The sequence below is a fragment of the Squalius cephalus genome, assembly GCF_949319135.1.
Source record: "Squalius cephalus genome assembly, chromosome: 20".
NCBI lineage: Eukaryota > Metazoa > Chordata > Actinopteri > Cypriniformes > Leuciscidae > Squalius > Squalius cephalus.
Window position 1 is genome coordinate 28314799 of NC_137141.1, and position 21831 is coordinate 28336629.

At 37.2% G+C, this 21831-nt stretch overlaps 1 protein-coding gene across 2 annotated transcripts; it reads right to left on the reverse strand.

Annotated features, from left to right (window-relative positions):
• Window positions 1–1142: 1142 nt before the first annotated feature.
• On the reverse strand, window positions 1143–21815 carry dglucy (D-glutamate cyclase). Of its 2 annotated transcripts, none has more exons than XM_079853433.1 (13): window positions 21717–21815; window positions 16967–17094; window positions 15911–16061; window positions 10373–10571; window positions 10069–10219; window positions 8502–8624; window positions 8102–8305; window positions 6546–6806; window positions 5384–5483; window positions 4595–4743; window positions 4255–4374; window positions 2751–2905; window positions 1143–1836 (listed from the first exon to the last, which is right to left on the reverse strand). In XM_079853433.1, exons 2-13 carry the CDS (start codon window positions 17064–17066, stop codon window positions 1693–1695), a joined length of 1857 nt encoding a protein of 618 aa, XP_079709559.1. In that variant the 5' UTR covers window positions 17067–17094; window positions 21717–21815; the 3' UTR covers window positions 1143–1692. The 2 variants fall into 2 exon arrangements, with proteins under 2 accessions (XP_079709559.1, XP_079709558.1); XM_079853432.1 differs by having other exon boundaries at window positions 16967–17053; window positions 21717–21779.
• Window positions 21816–21831: the final 16 nt, after the last annotated feature.

Here is a 21831-nt window from a genome sequence, read left to right on the forward strand (position 1 = left end):
AAAATCGCATGTAGGCCTATTGGATGAATCTAATGGTTTGAGTAATCGCTAATTACTACCTGTGATTTGGGAGCGGATCTGTCACGCTACAAACAATACTGATAGAATGCTCAACAAAGTATAAGATAATATTATGTAATTTGAACAAGTATTCATATATGCCGCTGTGGTTTCGTGTTTTGTTTTGACAGGGGTGTCACTTTACCTTATTGACTGTCTGCATTTCGAAGTTTCTTTGTTTTGGGTGATTCTCCAGAGAGTTGCTGTTTAAAGGGCCCCTATGTAAAATGACCTTTCATGTAGTGTGTAACACAGCTCTATGTGAATGAAAACATCCTGCAAAGTTTTAAATCTGAAAGTGCATCGTATATAAAGTTATTGTCTTTCAAAAGTAAGAGTCGAGCTCTGAGTCAATTAAATGAATTGTTTTGAGTCATAAGCCGTTTCGTTGTGAAGTCAAGACGAAACATTAGCATATTGCCCGCGCCGACACCAGGGAAAACTTGAACCTCAAACCTGCAGCTGATTCCTGTGGATACTTTTAGGATTGCACTGCACGCGGTAGACCAATCACAAGAACAGACTGAGCTGTCTGGCCAATCAGAGCAGAGTAGCTCGTGGAAAGGAGGGATTTAGAGAGATTGATTCATCTGACAAGTCGTTTGAGAATCATTGAAAATGTGGTGATGTATATTATGAGAAAATTAAACCGTTGATGCATGTAAACCTGTTGTAGGAGACTCCAAAACAACATCAGGAAACTTTAAAATAGCATAATTGGGGCACTTTAAAGCTAGCTTGCTGGCGATGTATAATATATGCTACACAAAACATTATTTCTTGTAATTAATAAATCACACGAGATTTCGTAGCCGGGATTTTTTCCCTATATTTACGTAATCCGACCCCACAGCTCAACATTTTATCATAGGCTTACATAGTGAATCGGTAACGAAAGGGCAATAATATGAATTTGAACACTATTTTCTCAATAACAGAATTCTATTCATTTTTAAGCACAATTACTTCCATAAAGCAGCTTTTAAAATATTGTTGACTGAATATTCAGTAGGAAAAGTCCCCCAGTTAGATGTTAGAATATTTGTAATATCTGAAAAACAAAATTGTTCATTTATTCTTTTAAATCATTTATTTCCTAAAGCAAGAACATTTCTTTACAGTGAGAAGCAACAGAGATTGTTTTATAAGGTGAGAGCACAAAAATGAAACACTAAAGACAATCTTCAATGTGAAATAAAGAAACAAAATGTTACCATGGCAGCTATTTCTATTACATTCACATTCTTGTATTCATCTGTGAGAATGTGTGTCGCCTTTTGGCTTGCTTAGTTGGAGGACATTTAATATTCAACAATATTATTGATCTGCCTGCATTGACGATGATGACATCACGGTTTTCTCCAGAACGGCTGTATAAATGAACTAAATTAATAACTTTTTTACAACAAAAATGAACCATCACTGATCTTACTTAAGATGGATTATGACGCTATTTTCTTCTAGAAACAAACTTTGTTTCAAAGCAGATTTACAGTGATAAATAGAAAATAATGCAACAATCTGTATTGTAAAAAACGCTATATAAATGAAGGTGACTTGACTTGAGAATAGCAAAACATTGGCCACGGATCTGTATCTCAACTCCTGTGGCTATGTGATTACACATTGACATTAGGCAAGAGTCAGATGTCTAAGACGCTGTATGATGTCAGAATGGTGTGGATGAAAGGTCAATCCGTCCACCTCCAGTCCCAGGTTTGCCGTTTTACCACTGCGGACGCCATATTTCACCAAAATGTGGAGCATGTCTTCCTCCTGTTTTCAAATAGAAGAACCACGTCAAGGCATGTCTTCAGTCTTTAGTAATGCATTCAGTGGTAATGGTCTTTTATTTTAAGCTACATGTGGGAGTGGGAATTTTAAAACAGGAAAAGTATTATTAAAATGTCAATCCCTAGCAGCCACTAAGGAGAAACAACATGATAGACACAGAAAATATTCAGGCTAACAGGAAGGAATGTGAGTACAGGGTTAACGGGCTGGATCCAGCAGTTGTGGCCGTGATAATTATACAGTATACTGGCAGAGGTTCTGAAGTGGTCAGCAGTTCACCGTAAATGTAAAAATGGCCTGTGCTGACAGGAAGCAGCACTGCGATGTGCCTGCAAGTTTTATACCAGTGGATTTCCATTGAAAACAAAATGGGATACAAAAATGTACAGTATGAGGTGATATAATGAGCCGTGAGACATGCATAAACCCTTGCAGTGCAGACACTCATGCTGCAACGAAACACTTTTTTGAGGAGGACAGATGTTTTAACTTTTAAGGAGAGAACGCTTCCCGCCATTGACGGAATTTTCCGTTTTCACTCTTATTCGGTAGGGGGCGCTATCACATATTTAAAAACAGAGGTTCTGTTCTTTCTTTTGATGTGTGTCATTTTCAGATATTCATACATAAACAGATATATAGATATATAGTGATGAGTAAGTTATATTTAGCGATATCAACAATAAGGAATGATAGTAAATAGAGATTCAAAACAAAGCTATACGGAGCTACAAATGGAAACCACTCAGCAGAGAGGAAAATTGTGAAAATAATACAAAAGTCTGGTGGTGGCTGGCAACTTTAAAAAATAAAAATAAAAAATGGGGAAAGAGTTAATGTTGGACTGAACTGAGCCACCATAATCACCAGCCATCATCATTAGAATACAGTGTTACCTTGGCTATGGTGGGCAGACAGGAAGACCACAGGCTTTGTTGATCAGGTGTGGGTGACAAACCCAAACCTCTCTGGAGATACCGCCAGTGTATTGGACAAAGATTCAAAACATACAGCGCACAGGCGACAGCATAGCCACCCCAGTTAGACACTCCTGAACACATGAAGTGGACGTTAGTTATGCAAAGATTGTTCATGGTACTCCTTCACTCAGGTTCAAATACATGCTTCTGCAGATAATAACATATAATATTAAAATGAAATACATTAAATTAAATATTTTTGCGTTTTTCAATATTAATTTTGTCTGGAAATATTCTGGGTTAAAAACAATAGAAGATCTGTTGACTATACTGTAGACTGTATGTGAATTGCTGTAATCTCAACCTCAATTTGTAAAAAAAAAAAAAGTCTTGAAAGTTTTTTGTTAAGATTATGGCGCAAAAGTGGTCAACACAGCTTAATTTATAATGTTAATTTAATTTACATATTGTTTTATAGTACTTAACGAACTGCTAAATTAGAATTTGAGATTATTCTTAAAGGTGTGGTTGATTATGACTTCACTTTTCTAACTTTAGTTAGTGTGTAATGTTGCTGTTTGAGCATAAACAACATCTGCAAAGTTAAAACGCACAAAGTTCAAAGCAAAGGGAGATATTTTATTTGAAAGTGATTGCTTTTTAAAGACTACAACAAACGCATGTAGGGACTACAGGACATTCCTCCCGGATTAGTGACATCACAAACCCTAAAATTTAAATAAACCCCGCCCCTGGAATGCCATTTATAGATGATCAAGACAGAATATGCTAATCAATGACTAGAAGTCATCAACTAACAGAAATGTTCAGATGTCTGAATGTTCAGTATTCAGAAATGTTGTCTACATGTTGTCACTTCTTCTTGAGTCTCTCCATTTTTGTCTGACTCCGGTTTGAACATAAAAGGATAAAAGTTTTAGAAATTTTCAATGCCTGTGTGAGGTAATCGGAGCTGCTAAGAATGAGCTGTTGAAGCTCCGCCCTCTATGCCAGGAGCAGCAGCTCATTTGCATTTAAAGGGACAGACACAAAAACTGTGCATTTTTGCTCACCCTCAAAAAGTGACAATTTTAGCATGCTATATAAAAAGATATTTGGGGGTGTTTTGAGCTATAACTTCACATACACACCCTGGGGACATCAAATACTTATTTTACATCTTGTGAAAAGGGCATTATGCCACCCCTTTAATATTTTCCATTCTTTTTCCATTTATAAACGTGCCTAAATGTCAACAAAATCTTGGAAAACAAAATGAACGAATCACTCTCTGAGACAACTCGGTAGTCCCGAGTCATGTTAAAGATTCGTTCAAAATGAACGAATCGTTCATGACCGACCCATCACTACACCCAAGTTACATCCAGAGAGGGGGAAGCTGGATGTAACTTCACGCTCCACCCATGGCTCTCCAGGAAGGATGTACTCATTATGTGGTCTCTGTGTGAGATGTGCTTACCTGCTGTGATGGCAAAATCAGCAGCCACGTCACATGCTATCAGGTTCCCATTAGGCATGTATGCTTTAACTGCTGCTTTGACTTTACCCATACCAAGCTCATTACCACCATCTCCGATCCCTGTGTACACACACACACACACACACACAATTAATCCTGTTAGGTAACAGATCTCATCACAACGCTCCCTAGTGCCAGTCGTTAATTGGGAACTAAGTTGGTGATTCAAGCACTGTGAAAGTTAAAAGAGATCAGGATGTTCACTACGTCAGATCAAGCAACATTTGACAGTGTAAGTTAATCACGGATGTTTGTTGCTTAGGCGCTCTGGCTTTGTTACCAGTGGTAGTGATTCCCTCAATAGTGCTGGCAGTGGTGAAGAGATCGTCTATTGAGTCGACCAAATGCCTGATGTTCACCCCCCTCATGTTGTAGTAGTTCCCGTCTGCAGCCCGGCCGCTGCGCTCTATTGCCACCAAGTGGTCGAACCTTTGCAGTAGATATAGTAACAATTATGAGTTCAACTACATTCCATACACTTCCATTATAAGTTTTTCATAGAAAAAGTGAAACAAAATAATTTTTTGAGGTAATCAATACTATGCCACAAATGCTGTTGTTCAAGCTTAAGATGTACTGAATCTGGAATATTCCTTTAATAATGCATTAAGTAATGGATAATATGCAGTCATTTTCATAAAATAAACCCCCACATGGTTTCTAGTATCACCCTGAAGCGGGTTATTTTATGATAATGATTGGCTAAAAGTACATTATCCCTCTTATTACATGGGAAATCACCAAATAACTACATAAATGGACATGACATATTCATTTGAGTTGAGACGGAAGTGTGAAACGAGAGACATGAAGCTACCACAGTTATACTGTAAGAAATCGGTTATCTGACTGGGACAACAGTTAGTTATACAATTTAATTATGTACTATACTACTGTTTATAATATTCATTGTTGCATAATGTGCTCAGTTTAACATAACTTTTTTTTAAATAGTATACAGTATGCATTTGCAGTTGCCGTCATTTTCAGCCATATTCTATCACATTTGATCTTAATAAAGACCAAGAAAAAGCAGTGGATAGAAAATTAGACTGAACCACCATTACACCTGGGCTTTGTGGGATCTCCATCATGGCATAGGAAGTGAAGTGCTGAGTCAGGGCCTTTACTCTGGAAACTTATTACGGGAACTGGAGTCTTTATCACACCTGTTAGTGAACAACACACACACACACACACACACAATAACACCCTATTCTAATGTCATGTTTTCTGTCCTCACTGAAAGTGAAATGCTATGCAAAGCAACAAAAATCACAGCAAAACATATTTGATACATTTTCTTTGTAAATAAAATTGTGAAATATTACGTTTTATATGTCTATTTGAATATATTTTAAAATATAATTTATTCCTGTGATGACAAAGCTGAATTTTCAGCATCATTACTCCAGTCTTCAGGGTTACACGATTATTATCAATGTTGCTGCTTAATATTTTTGTGGAAACCTTGATTTTTCCCCCCAAGTGTTCCTGATTAATAATAGAATTTAAAGATTTTTCCCCACTCAGTTTTGTAAAAGTACTAATTTCTTTCAAAAAAAAAAAAAAAAAAAAATCAATAAAAACTTACTGACCCCACACTTTTAAACGGTAGTGTATTTATGTGTATATGAGCTTGACTCTAATGCGTTTCACCAGCATTTTCATTAGCATGTCAGCTCAAAATGTAAGGCTGCAAATCACGATACAATGGCTCTATATTTCCTGTTTAAAGCTGTTGTAAGTGATTCCAGTCATTCAGGGGCACTGGCCTTCAACATTTCAACACCCCCAAAACATGTCTGCAAAAGGAATGACAGACAAAACATTTCTGTCTAGCTAGTTTTGTGATTGGCTTAAAAAAAAAGTGCAGACAGACTTTTCACATGGAAAACTTGGAAATATCAGGGAATTTAAAATGGTGATTTCCAAGAAATGTCATGGAAAATAATGGAAATTCATTGTTCGGTGAGTGTGGGAACTTTCGGGAAATTTTTACTAAATGCAATTTCTGACATCTATTTTAGTGATATCTGTTACTTTCATCACCTTTAATGTGAAGCAGATTTTGTAGCTGTGAGTTTCCATGGTGGGCGGAGCAACACAACAAAATAAAAGACAAACAATGAAACACACGGCTAGTTATGTCGCTTTATCGCGTCTGACTAGCAAACCAGAGAATATCTCAAAAACACTAAATCAGCAACGATGAAGACCAAATGCGGCACCTTTCTTCACAGCATCCAGCATGATGTGCTGGTTCATCTCCAAAGCCCGCTCATCCGTCAAGATGACCACCTTTTTGCGGAGTGCCTGGAGCATAGCTGCCATGGCGATGGCCCCGGGTGGCCCATCAGTCTCTTCAGGGGGGCTGTGCATGTAGTGTGTGGGGAAGCCAGTAGTGATGAGAACAGAGGAGGAATGGGACAGAGAGAGACAGGCCTTTAGGAGCTCGTCCTGCAAGAACAGGGCCCGAATACCCCTTGCACCTGCACACAAACCACAGACTTACACTGTATGCATCTTTAATGTCATGATAAAACAGAAGTGGGGACAGATCACAGATTATAGAAAAAGGAAAACATTGGGCAACACTTTATGATACAAGTATACAGTAATGAAGTAATCATTTGCAAACTATTAGATGATAGTTAATTCATAGTAGTCTCTACATTGTTAATATATTAATAGGCTACATACAAATAGTGAGTTCTTCATTCATTGTCACTGTAATTAATTTATTATTGTTTAATTAGCTCATATATAAAGCGTTAGATAATGTTTTTTATGCTTTTTTTAACTTATTAACTGTAAATTGTCCTCAGTTTAGATTAGGTCACAGAAAACATCATTATGTAAGTTCTTTAAACCAACCTTTTTAAGACATTATTTGCATTAGAATTAAGTGTTTCTTAAAAATTATTTATCTGAGGGATTTGATATGTAAAAGTGACACGGAGATGGTGTTTTAATACTCAACAGGTAAGGTATTTTATTGAACAGATAAAAATGTTAGTTCTCTAACAGAGTTCATTGTAAAGCATTAATGGCAGACAGTGACCCCAAAAAGTATTTGTACACTTAGGCCACATTTAATGTATTAATTTTGCACTCAATTTTTTTTTAGTAGTTGTGCTTATGTTGTCGTAGACTAACACTGATATCTAGTGGTGTGGATGTAGCATCACGTAAAGGCAAATATTTTTATTTCAGTTAGCAATGCCACTGTATAGATGCATGTATCCATTACATTAACTGAGAGGAAAATACATTTTAATTTGTTCTTAATGTATTCATTATTTTAGGTAAGCATCACATTTGTAACTGCTGATGGACAAAAAAGGCACCAAACTGAACAAACTGTATGTTTCTAATTCATGTAAAGATTGTTGTTAAAGTCTTGAACTTTTTTCCATCTTAGAGACTTTTGCAGTTGTTTTGGAATTAGTGAAGTTTGCTACTCTTTCATAACTCCATTTGTATACTTCAAGTTTAAGTGCAAATTTCACAGTCAGCCATAAATCAATGTCTGCCCTCATAAGATGACCAACTCCGTATAAAATATATACCATTTTATTAGACTACTAATATGACTGGAATCTTTATCTTATCCGAGTGAGCGTGAATGAACTTTTTTTTGTGTGTAAATTCAGTCTATTCATATGCTTTTTTTTTTTTTTTTTTAAATAAATGACATTTTGTTGTTTAAAAGACATTTGTTCATTGTAAGTGCATCATAAGCATTCACATGCTTTTTTGGGGTCAAAACTGTGTTTTTTCATACCTGGGTCTTCGACAACGAGCTCCTCAAGTGCTCGAATCTGTTGAATAGCTCTTTTGCTAGCCATACTGTAAAACTGAGGATTCTGGGAAATGCAGATTGTCAAAGGGCATTGTTCTGGCTCAAGTGTGAGGGGTGAAAGAGTTTCTGCCTTTTTATCGGTGATGAACATGCAGCCAGGAGAGTGTGTGAACGCTAGAGCGGGCTCTGCAACATTAAAAAACAAACGGTCATCATACAGTTCTCTTCCGACACACTGCATAAAAATGATCTGAGTATGCGGCAAAAATGGCATTACTGTATGTAAATCTACAGCAAAGTTTCTCAATGATTTCAAAATATGGCACACTTCACCGTTAAGTCCATCTGTATTGTAATATTGAGGAGTTGGTTGAATTCTTACTGCAGCTCTGTACAGCCTCAACACCCGTGACCCCACAGGCCCAGAACACAGGCACATCACCAGAACACACTTTCACTGGGTCGCCATAGTCTGGTCGCGACAAGTCATCGATGCCCAGCAGCTCTGGAAGAGAGAATCAAGAGTGTTTTACGAGATGTTGAACTCTTTCCCCACCATTGACTGGATTTTCCGTCATTTATTATAATATATATATATATTTTTTTTTTGACAATCCATGTTTTGACTTGTTATACGGTAGAGGCGCTATTACGCATCTTCTGAAAAATTACAGAATCTCTCCAGATCAAAACACAGGTAAAAAATCTGAAGAAACAAGGGAAATAACGCGATCATCAAACAGCATATTAATCAAAACAGCCTTACATTATGTTACCGAATGAAATGTCAACCCAGGAAGAACACATAGATAGACCGTCTATCATTCGGCTTCTTTTTCATCATCTTTTTTTAATTTGCCAGCCAGCACCAGGATTTTTGATCATTTTCATATAAATTTATATATATAAATGAATATATATAAATTTATATTTATTTATTTGTTTGTTTGTTTAAAAGCAGAGGCTCTGTTCTTTCTTTTGATATATTGAATGTTCAGATATTCAAAATATTCTGAGGGACATGAAAATTACCTGAAAATGTAAAAAATGAATAAAAATACTGGCGCTGGCTGGCAACTTAAAAAAAGAAAGAAAGAAAGAAAAACGCTGGTGGGGAAAGAACTAAAGAGGAGTTACGTATTTTCCACCTCCAAGCCCCTGAAATGTTAACAGTTCAAGTATGTTTAGACATGTTTTGATCAACACACGCAGCTGAGCTGAGTATTACAGATGTGCTTTTTGGATCTAATTCCACCATTAGTCATCCTACATGAAACTTGGTATTTACATTGGCCTCAAAATGTATTATTTTTAAACAACACTTAAAATATGTGTGAATCTCCATTTGTTATATAACAGCATATCAAACCCAGTGTCGTTATTGTTAACGAAAAAATATTACAAATATTTTCCGTTATTTGAAATAAAATAAAACATAACATTTGATGAAAAACAACTTCAACGAAAGCTCATAAAATTATTGAAATTAAAACTGAAGATGGAAAAATATAAGCCAATTCAAAATATTAATAAATAATATAATGGTATATAAATAATACTAAAATAACCAAGTGTCATTTATTTTAAAGAAATAAAGCACAAACACATTTTTCAAGTAAAACATTTAACAAAAAAAAAAAAAAAAAAGCTACTGTATATACACTGAAAATAAAGACCAATAAATTACTTTTACACTTTTTGGGTTGTGAAATGTTGCAGCACGGACAATGTTCATAAGTAATGTAGTTAAACTGTGCTCACTCTAACAGGTCACTTGTGTGAACTTGAACACTGACTTCATACTAAAAATCACCTTAAGGAAAGCATCATTCGTTTGCACATGCACCTTGCATTAATAATTTGTGTAACTTTGCCTAACTTGTCCAATTGTGTTGGTCCATTGTAAATAATTAGAGAGAAATGTTAATTCTTTTGAAACAAGTACATACTAGGGTGTCCAATATGGACAGGGCCTCCATGTGCCAGTGGGATCACATGTGTGCATTGAACTGCAGCATCCAGTTTGTCTTCTGGTACAGGTCTCATGCTCACCACCATCGGACAATCAAACTGACCTGCACTAATACAAGGTACTGATGTCTGAAAAACAAAAAAACAGGAATAAGCACTTAGAGGATTTCCTTTTGCTCGTTTTTACAATTTCAAAGATGGGGAAAAAAGCAGACTCAAGCAAAATCAAGTAATACGCTGTCCTGCACATGGATGTAAAGCAGGCCTGGGGTGTCTACTGACCTTGTACATGCTGACATTTTTACCCTGTTCCACATTTCTCACTGGAACCCCAGCGGCCGTCAAGGCTGCTTCAAAGCCAAAACTACAGCCGAGGTAGAATGTGATCATGTCCGCAAGTTGAGGAGTGTAGGAGGATAAACTAGCGATCTTCTTCATTAGCTTGCCATTCTCAAACACACAGTACTCTGGACAGTCCTCCCTGATTGAAAGACAGAACAAGCAAGTCTCTTCACTTATTTATCACACTTTCACCATCCATCATATGTCATTTACAGCAGGAAAGAGTTTGAAATAAACGCATGTGAAACATATATGGCCGGTTTCTAGGCTTAAACCTAGTCCCAGACTAAACTGAATGTTTGAGCTGTCTTCATTGAAAACAACTTGCACTGATGTATCTTACAGTTTTTCTCGATTGCTTAAACACATTTCTTGAAACTATGCCTCGTATTCTCAAAACTATAAACACAAATCCATAACGTCTCACCCAATTCCCCAAACATCCTATTTTCAGGTCAAAATGAAGCTCTACACTCAAAACCATTCACTCTTGCTGAAAAACCAAACTTTGACCTCAGACTGGACACACAAGCCATCAAAATCACACACACTACAACATAGTCTAAGACACTGGTGCAATAAATTCAAAACAACATTTCCAAAACTGGTAAGTTATGTTGCTTGTGGTTCCCCCTCACAAACCTTTTCACACGATGAACACAAAAGACACAACCAGTGGATACATTGGCACATTTTTATTCATACACAGAAAACACACACACACAAATATTTTTTTTTTCCCTGTTTTACTCTTTTTTTTTTTTTTTTTACTCTCTCCTCTAAATTTTTTTTTATATTTACTTACAGTAAGATGTGTGTGACCAACATATGACAGTAAAAGAGCACACACATACCATATTCTAATATGGAATTCGAATTGTACTGGAATGGTAAAGAGTGTTGGGACGTGAGGGTCTCCACTCAAGGATACAATATGATGGACACGTCTAAGAATGTTTCACGTATACGGTTGAAATACCATCATTGGCCTAGAAAGATAACATTCTGGGAGTCCAGACTATAAAGGAGAAAGGATGCCCTCCCTTCCCTGTCACACTCTGCAGCCACTCTGTGTGACTGTACGACTGCTGGCCTTTTCTTGCAAGAAAATAAACCTCATCAAAGACTATTGGAAATGTTTGTCTCTTATTCAGTAATTTTGTTTGCCACCACACCTCCCTGAAGGCTCTCGAGGTGACGGTAAAGCGACTCAAATTTGGCCTTACTCGTAGCCCAGCCTCCCTCATAGTCATACCATTGAATAACACATGGGCAACTATGGGGCTTGAATTTCATCTGACACTGCTTGTCTGCTTGCCCTTGCCCTTCCTCCTCCTCATTCTTATCCCTCTTCCTTCATGTCTTTCTGGATCCATTGTTCCAAAACTCAATAATCTGATTTGGGCCCTTTTATATATCTATTGAAGGTTCTGATTGATGTGTGTTAAATTTTGACTCTTAGTGTTTCCACCTGGGTAATTGTGTGCTAACTGAGCTGAAGCTGTGCTGATTGAGTGAACAATATTGAATGCTAGTGCTTTCTATATGACAACATGGTCTAGGCAATGAGAAATGAAGGGATTTGTGTGTAGAGTTTTGCAGTGACAGTTCAACAAATTTGACTCATGTGTCAAAACAGGGAATAGTGTTTATAGTTTAGTGAAATGGGTGTGCTTTTTGAAAAATGGCATTATGGTTTTGAAATTTTAGTTCAAAAGCCTGGTTATAGTGTTTAAGCAATCGAGAAAAACTGTAAAATATGTCACATCCATTGTTTTGTCTCAAGATGCACATCAGTAATGTTTTTACCTAAGGCACGTTAATAAAAGCTACTTATTTGTCAATTTAACTAAAGCCTAATCCTGGCCTAATCTAAGCCCTGTCTGTGGAACCGGGCCATGGTGAGGGATTATGGGTTGTGGATACTAAAGGTCCCAGCCTGTTTTTTTATTCCCAGTCCATCTCTTGGTGTAATAAAAATGAATACTAGAACATTTAGAATCTTTTACACCCATACGTGACTAAAGATAATCTGGTAAAAGTGCCATATTATTCCCTTTTACAGTCTTGATTTTGTTTTTGGGGTCTTACTAGAATAGGTTTTCATGCTTAACCGTTAACATTTTACATTACTGCAGCACCTGTCTTCCCAGTCTGTCAGTAACGCTCTGGGCTGCGTTTCCTAAAAGCATCATGTTGATCATTGAGACTACCACCACAAATCTTCTCTACAATCAACTTAGCTCATGATGCTTTTGGGAAGCACAGTCCTGTTTAGTTGAAGTTCATGTCTCTATGAAGCCCCTCCTTCCGAAAAGTCAAATGTGCTCCAATTGGTCAGCTGGACCTGTGTGCTGTGATTGGTCAACCGCTTTGAGCGTTTTTCAGAAATGTTATTTCCCTTACCAGAACCACGAGTTTCAACTTACTACTAACGCAACTCAAACAGGCCAGAGTTGCTGCACACTTTTTAAAGTCAAATTTAAGGCTTTTTAAGACCCATTTAAGACCTGAAGAAATCAAAAGTAACACCGTACATTAGGGGTGCGCAATATTGACAAAAATATATCTCGATATTTTCATTCAGTTTTGTTGATAATAATAATAAGATGATATTTACTGATTGTGTTTTTGTGCTGGTGCCATGGCTAGAAGATATTCATATTTTTCATATTCTATATACGGTGGTCAGTTCACAGCAGTGACAGAAATAAAACAAATATTAAGGGGCAATATTTGCCATCTTAAATTGATTTCCAGGGGCATTTTCACATATATACGGACATTTGTAGATGTATGCATCACCTTTTATGTAAAATTCTAACATACAAATTAAATTTTATTAGAATAACACAGTACCACTGTTACCAGTCAAATTAAATCATTAAATCAAAATCCATCTTTGCAGTGCAGACGTGACACAGAAGCGGCATCAGAACTGGCATTAATATATATACACTCCATTTACAATTGCATAAATAAAGCTATGAGATTGTTTTTGTTTTTTTATTTAATATTTAAATATGACATGATTTCTAATTTTAAGGTTTAATTAAAGGGTACCATCTAAAACCACCAGTAGGTGGCGGCAAGTCACTTGAATCTGAATTGAATTTGTAGGATCCGCAGGAACCCTGCAGGCCCCTTTATTTTGCATATGGAATAGCCTTCTGGATAATGTTACATATAATGTACTCCCACTTTAAATCTAGGTTAAAGACACATCACTTTAGCCAAGCATTCACATAATGCACCTCATAAACTTGTACTCCAGTTATATCAGATGAAATGCAGATGACTTTCTTTGCTTTAAACGCCAACTATTTTCCATTTGCTTTGCGGTCTCTACCTCAGGACACCCATTAGGGAAGCTAGTTTGTATCCAGCATCTTTCAAATGACCCAACCATTGCGAGGACTTCAGATGACAAAGTTTCTATTCATTGTAATCATTCTGAACACAACTTGCAATAATTGCTTTAAAGAGATAATTGTCTAAATCAGGGGTTTTCAACTGGTTCTGTGCCAGGGACCACCATTCTGACTAACAAGTAATCGGCGGCCCACTATTGTGTGTGTGTGTAGTGTGTGGATTCCTTTGTCAGATAGCACAGTCGGACGTCGAATTGAGGAAATGGCATTTTTACAAAAAAAAAAAAAGAGTTTGTCATGTAATTTTGCTGTGTACTGAACCTATTCACTGCTCCATCAACGTTTCATGCCAAATCGCTATATTTCCTTGTTTAAAATGTACTGCAAGATGCAGTTTCTTTCCAAACCGCGATAAGCGCCGAACCTATTTTTAGCCTAAACGCGATATATCCTCTCGACTAATCAGAATTCTCTCTCTCTCTCTCACCCTCAAATAATTCGCCTCATTCACGCGTCCGCGCCGCGCTAAACGCCTCATTCGCGCCACAGGACCTCCAGATGCGCGTAAACGCGTCTTTACATTGACTTGACATGAAAATCACTTGCGCCAGACGCTCTATTTTCGTTTGGTGTGAACGCCACTCACTCACTCACACATGGTCATGTCGTGATTTGTTTTATGTAAAGCGGACAATGGTTCTACTTTTTATGGGTTCGACACTTTACTGAATGCCAATGTATTTATTACATTATAAATACATTGGACATTTTATGGAAAAAAAGTGATATTAATAGTGAAATTACGTAGGCTGGAATGCATGTCACGGACCACATGCAATGCCGCCGCGGACCACCAGGGGGCCGCGGACCACCGGTTGAAAACCCCTGGTCTAAATGAATACATGATGTTAACTAACTGCATGATTTGTATTATCTTAGAGCTGTACATTTTTGACATAGACATTAGTCATTACTTTGACACAGTCACCTCTGAAAACAGATTACAATATATTGTAATGTTGTGAAAAGTGCAATACAAATAAATGTGAAATGCATTGAATTGAGTGTATGCTCCAGCAAGAAAACTCAAGACTACTACAATCGAGGCATTTCAGGGAGTTTAGAAACTGCTTGCTGATATAGACAACACACTGGCAACAATTGATCTATTAATACTAACACTTTCTTTTCCATTCTCTTCTACTCTATATCTGTTAATGACAAATATACTGCGTTAGACTAAACTGGAAAGGGTCAAAGCACTTGCATATTGTTGTCCTGTTGTTTGTTTAACTGCTTCTATTGCTCTCCTCATTTGAAAGTCGTGTTGGATAAAAGTGTCTGCTTAATGTAAAGGTAAATATGGAGAATAACTCCCTTCAGTCACTTAGTGCTTTGTAACTCTGCAAACAGCAACATTACTAAAGAAATTTAAAAATGTGAAAAAGCACAATAGGTCGTCTTCAAAAGGTGCATTAAGTGATTTCTGAGAAATGCTGTTGAAAGTGGTTCAGACCAAGCACTACAACACACTTGTAGCCAATCAACAGTAGGGGGCGTGTCCACTCATGATGGGGGAAGAGAGAGAGTGAGAAAGAGAGATGGCTGAGAGACATTACAAAAGAGAACAAGTCAGAGGAATATCACTGTTATGATCAGACAAGCGCTTTAATATTAGAAAAGCTTTCCAGCGCTGGAGAGATCTGAGAACGAGGTTGCGTTGTTTCTGCTCCATACGTGAGTAACATTGGTTTTGAGTGTCATTGTCTGGAGCTGGTGTGCTGCTGCTGGCGACTAACAACCAACTCTTGCTTTTAAATACTCTTGTGTACTGTATGTTCATAATCTTTGCTTGATTTTCCACTAAACTTTATTTTGCTTCACTTCTGCTATGATAGAGAGACATCCACTCTGGCAGGGTGTGTTAGTTGGGATTGATTTCAATTATCAACAGTGCTGAACAATGATTCTCAGAAATTGCTAACTGCACCTTTAATGAACAGTCCATTGAGTAAATAGGTGGTGGAAAAATAAAATAAGAATGAAATTTGAAAGTCTTGGTCAGGGGTTTTCAGTCTGTGATGCCTCTGGTGTGAAGAGACAGTACCTGATGTCAGATCCTGTGGCGAGGGAGCAGCTCCATTCTCCACATTTGCTCCTGTACAGCAGAGGGAGCGGGCTGCTGTTAGCCCGACAAAACGCCTCAAAGTCATCAGCAAGATCCTTGTGCAAGATCACCACGTTAGCCTGTTGATATCCTGTCAGTAAACATCATTTTCTCTGTGAGATCCTGCAATTGTATCCATGCTTGCAGACTTACCTTTTTTGTTGTTGTTGTTTCAGATTATGAATGTACAATTTGGTATACAATAAATAAATTAAATAAGAGTCCTCTAAAAATCATTTAAGATCCTACTGGAACAATGAACTGAAGTTTCAGCTTTCAATTTATATACAGTACAATCATATAGAATTCTTAGTACTCATATTTTATTCATTTAGAATCGGTTCAAAATTACATTAGCATTCCTTTAGTAGTAAATCATCTAGCTTAGGTGCCAAAGTCTAAAAGTGAACATTCATGAGTGAAGTTCAACAGTGTCATAAAAGCAAAACAGTAGTCACAAGTTATCTGTAAAGCTTTGCACTATATGCAGAATGGCATTCACATTATTCAAATTTATTATCAATCTCTACTCATTTCTTTAGAGAAAATGAACACAATGTACTCTGTCAATGCATTTAAATGTGCATAATTAGGTGAGGAGTGTTTGTATGTTAAATGAATCCCCCAGTATAAAGCACACTCTTTTGTCAAGCAGAAATGTGCTTTGCTAACACAATGATAAAATCATAATTAAAATCAAGAATTAAGGTACCATTAAGGTAACATCTAACCATGATTTTTTTTTTAAACCTTTCATACCTGCTGCTATACCAGATGTGTTGATAATATCCCGACTCTGCTGGCGGATAACAGTCCGCAGAGTACGCGGAGACAAACCCTCTGACTGCCACATGCTAATTCCTTTGCGTTACGACAGCCAGACACTAGTATACAGCCAAGCTAGTTAATGATTTTAAGCTGGTGTAAACCCACTATTGTAAAGATTAATGCATGGTGGTGCAAAGTTACAAACACCAAACCGTTTGTAAATCATACCTGGCCTCATGTTTGCTGCTCGGGTGCTGTATTTCAGTCTGACAGCACGACGGAGAAAAGTTCTCACACCCGCACATTTTAATCGCACTGCAGGAAACATTGTCACAGGGTCTGCAAATTATGATGTCCTGGAAATAGAGAAAACTTTATTTCTTACTTTTCTGTCTTTATATAGCACTGCTAAATACAACCAAGATTGCCCAAAGTGCTTTACATGAAAATAAAAAGAATAAAAGATTAAACATACATACATACAAATCTCACACCACAGACACCACATACTGTAAACCACAGGCTAAAAACTGATTTCAAGGCCAGGAAATGTGTGTGCGCGTGTAATGGAAAAGTTTTTAAACCACCCAGATCTAGAACACGGATGGATCTCTACTTGTCACGATAATATAAAACGGTCCTGATTTTAGAGTAACAATTACAGAAGAATAAATGAAAGCATATTTTGTTACCTTTTTGAGCTTGGAAGGGTTCAGTTTAAGCAGATGTTTCATACCATCATCACTGTCCTCCTCAGAGCTCATTTCCCAGAACATTCAGCATCTGGCTCATATTCACGATCTCAAAACTATCATCATCAACATCTTCAAAATCAATATTTTGATCGCTGACAGCATCTTCACCAGATCCACTATCAAGTGACAGTGACACTAATATTTGACTGCGTTCAGTACTTGCTCTGCAGTAAATCACTGAGCCATTTCAAGTTTTGCTGATGATCCTTCCTATTCTCTTGTTTTCTGCCTGCGGTAACTGTGAGTGAAACGTCACTTCATCATTGTGCGTCAAACACCAAGAAGGTTGATGTCTAACTTGAATTAGGAGAGGGGTAGTGAATGACGAGGTATGCATTTAAGGGTTAAATAGTTTACATATATCGTGTATGTATCAATTCAATTTGACGTCTTTAGCTCATATAAGCGAAGACACGGACATGACATGGACATGAAGCTTTTCTTTTTCAACATTAAGATGTGTTATAATTTATATCAGTGAGACCAGGGCTAAGTATAAGGTAAGCCTATCTAAGTCCAGAAATTACTTTTTTCCCCCTGTGACATTGTATGTTGGTTTCATTTTTGTGCACAAAAATTCCAATATCATATTTTTGGCTATAGCTGTTAAGTAAACAAGTGACCACCAAAAAAACCATTACAGCATACATAGAGGAAAGATATCTGTATAATAATGGTAGATCGTAACAAAGATGTTGATTGTTTTCTTAAAGGGGACCTATTATGCATAATTCACTTATATTACACAACGAACCTACATTGGTAAAAATCCATACACTTATCCATCCACTGATATTTTTCCCATTAATCTGAAACAGTGTCTCAGAATGAGCCGTTCAGGAACATTGGAACAGGTCCCGCCCACAACTGGCAACAGAATCAGCCCTATTAGCTTAGCTCCTCCCCTGAGTGAGCTACACACAGTCCGCCATGTTTATCTCCTTGCCAGAGCATTTAACGGCAGCATTCAAGACACTTATTAAAGCTACTAAAGTTATTCAATCAAGAGCAGTGAGTGATTTTCTTTTGTTATTTGATTCATATTAACAGCATATCAGTAGGTACTGTATATTACGCTGCTTTCACTTTAATACACAGATCTAATATACACATGTGATTTCTTTCCCTGCTTTTTACGTTCACAGAGATAACTGACTTTGTTTCTGTGAACTTTGTGTGTTTTTGACATGCCTTGTGTGTATTTGACAGTTTAAGTGCACCAAAATGTAAAAGATAACTTAGTTTAATATTCACGGGATGTGTCGTCTTCCAGCTTTCTGTGGATGCGTGCGTTTAGAAAACCATATATCAGAACAATTGTTATGGCTTTAAAAACACATGCAAATAATACTTTCATGATGACGAAAAACTGCGATGTCACGTGAGCGTGACTGCGATAGAGATGATTGCCAAAAACTAACAAAACATCGGTTTGGTTTTGATTGAGTATTCAAGGCACGAGCTGTACAGGCTCCGCACGCTTCTGGACAGCGGGGTGGGGAGCAGTAGCTCATTTGCACTGAAAGATATACAGGCACGAAAACAGCATCAGCATGTTTTTGCTTCCACTTATAAATAGAAATAATCTTGGGGTATTTTGAGCTGAAATTTCACAGACACTGGGGACACCTTAGACTTACATCTTGTAAAATAGGAATTAGGCCCCCTTTAAGTCAGGCTGTCAATTTTTACTAATGCAAGTTAGTACAGGTGTTTTAAGTTTTATAACCTACACTTATGATTAAATAAAAAGTATCATTTTTTCATGAATTTGTGTTTAATACATACATACATACATACAAATTTGGTTCACCCTAAAAGGTAGGCTATACGAAACAAAAGCCATAAATCAAAATAAATTGTGTTCCAAATTTGAGACTATCAAAAAAACAAAAAATAGCTTTTAGTGAGCTGCTATACCAACAAAGGCCACTAGGTGACATTCGTTCTCCATTGATGATTCCTAAAGGACACTTGTTTACCACTTGACAGATTGATATCCTTAAAAAAAAAAAAAAAAAAAAAAAAATTCTAAACATTGTGTACAGGATGTACATTATTTTAAAACAGTGCATTAACAAACACTGAAGTTTACTTAATTGTGTGTTTATTGGCTTTTCATTACAAAGGCTCCAACTCCTGGTATACTTTTGATTTATTTGATACCTTCTCGTTACAAATTAATAAATTATTTTCACTACATAATATCTCCTGCAAAACAGTGGTCAAATATGAAAACGACACACTTAGAGCTTTCCAACGTTATGTCTGTCAACATTAGATTAAGTTAAAAGTATAGGATATAATCAGGGTTTGAAATGAACACCAACCCGCCAAATGATCAACTGTGGCGGGTTACGCTGTCAAATCACTAGCCAATTTGGCGTCTGTTATACACTCACTTTGCTGGTGAAGCTCGAGTAAGCCAAATCTGCGCAGATTTAGCGCAAATACTCAACTCGTGAGTCATCATTATATTAAATACTAGGGGTGTGACCAGACACTCACTCACTCACGAGACGAGACACGAGATTGGGTTCACGAGAACAAGAGACGAGATCTTTGCACAGTTTTTCAGAAATCCTCAGTGACAAAATTCATGACTGGAGAAATAGTATGCTGGTGCATTTTGAAACTTTTAACTAATAATCTTCTAATGCATGTCATTTCAGGTCTACTTTGAGTATGAATTATCAAATGCATTGAAAGAAAACAATATACAAGCACTGTAAAGGTTTTTCTCCTGTATGATTTCACATGAGTCTCTTCAGACCTTACTGTACATTTATGAGCTTTCAGAACTTCTGATTGAAGCTGTGTGTGACTAAACTCCTTTACACAAATTGAACATAGAAATAAAAACAGTATAAATAACAAAAATAAATAGGCCTAAAAGTTATTTTAGTCGTATTAAAGCAATTTTAGACACATTTTAGGACAAGGACAGACATGTCGGTGCACACATGCGTTACGTCATCAGCCTCTGGTTGTTACCTCTATGGTTGTTACACTACACCTTGACGCCACATGTTACTCACGTCGTTCGCAATGCAAAACGATAATAAAAGCGTATATCTGCAGTGGAACGTACAGCTGAACGAAAATATACGCTGTCTAGAAGCGCACTGACACTTCTACGGAAGCCCTGAACCGCAACGTAAAAAAAAAAAAAAAAAAAAAAAAAAAGCTAAAAAATAAATAAGCTATCATTTCGAGATTAAAGTCGTATGTGTGTGTGTGTATAAAGAAATGCACTTGTGAAGTCGAACTGCCTCGGACATGGATCTACACAAAATAGTAGCTTTTTACTTTTATCCGGGCTTTCAACAAAAAGAAAATTCGACAGGTGCCAATCTACCAACATGCATTATCATGGCGTTGCCTATAGACGAGCACAGACTCCGCCGGAGTAGGTTCACAATCTGGTCGAAACTTTATGTGGCAGTGTTTTTGACGTGTTTTCGTGCTCGTCTATAATAGGCAACACTATCTGGGTAGAGAACACTTAACAGTAACCGCACTGATTCCCTCTTCACCGTTCTAGATACATTTTAAGTGCATCATTCTGTATCCAATCATTTGGCCGGATCCCGTGATTTCCTCAAATATAATAACCACTGGTGGTTGAGGAGAGATTCCCTGAAATGATTGTAAAGCGCTCTTAAGTGTAGGCCTACAGTAAACATATGAAAGCGCTATATAAATGCCTCATTCATGCATTCATTCATAAAGCTGGATATCTTGATCCAGTCTGAAAAGTGTTTTCGCCTGTAGGCTAAAGTCTATTCCGGCGCAGTATATTTTATAATGTCCTATAGCCTAATGCCATGTTGGTAGACCTGGAGATTTTCCTTTTGTTGAAAGGCAAGATAAAAGTAAAGCTATTATTTTGTGTAGATCCAGTTGTGTAGACACACCCACACGCACGCGCACGCATGAATGCCTGTGGCAATGTGAAATAACGGCAAGCACACACGCAACTTCTACAGAAGACTGTATTCTGGTAATGTTTCGACTTTATTCTCGAAACGTTTCGACTTTAATCTCGAAATGCTAGAATTTTTTTTTTACGTTGCGGTTCAGGTTTTCCGTACACTTCCGTGTTTGGGACAACCAAACAAAATTTCACGCGACCTGCAGATTCACACAAATCATAGATCTTTTCTATGCTATGTCGGATTTGGTAACCTAGCGAGGTTACCATAAGCATTTACAAAACTCACCCATCGCTGTGGATCAGAAGCGAATGCAGAAGGTCAACAGTGATTCTGTTTGACAACAAAACACAAAATGGCCAAAACGGCACTACTGGTTTTATACACAAGAGGGCGCTAAACA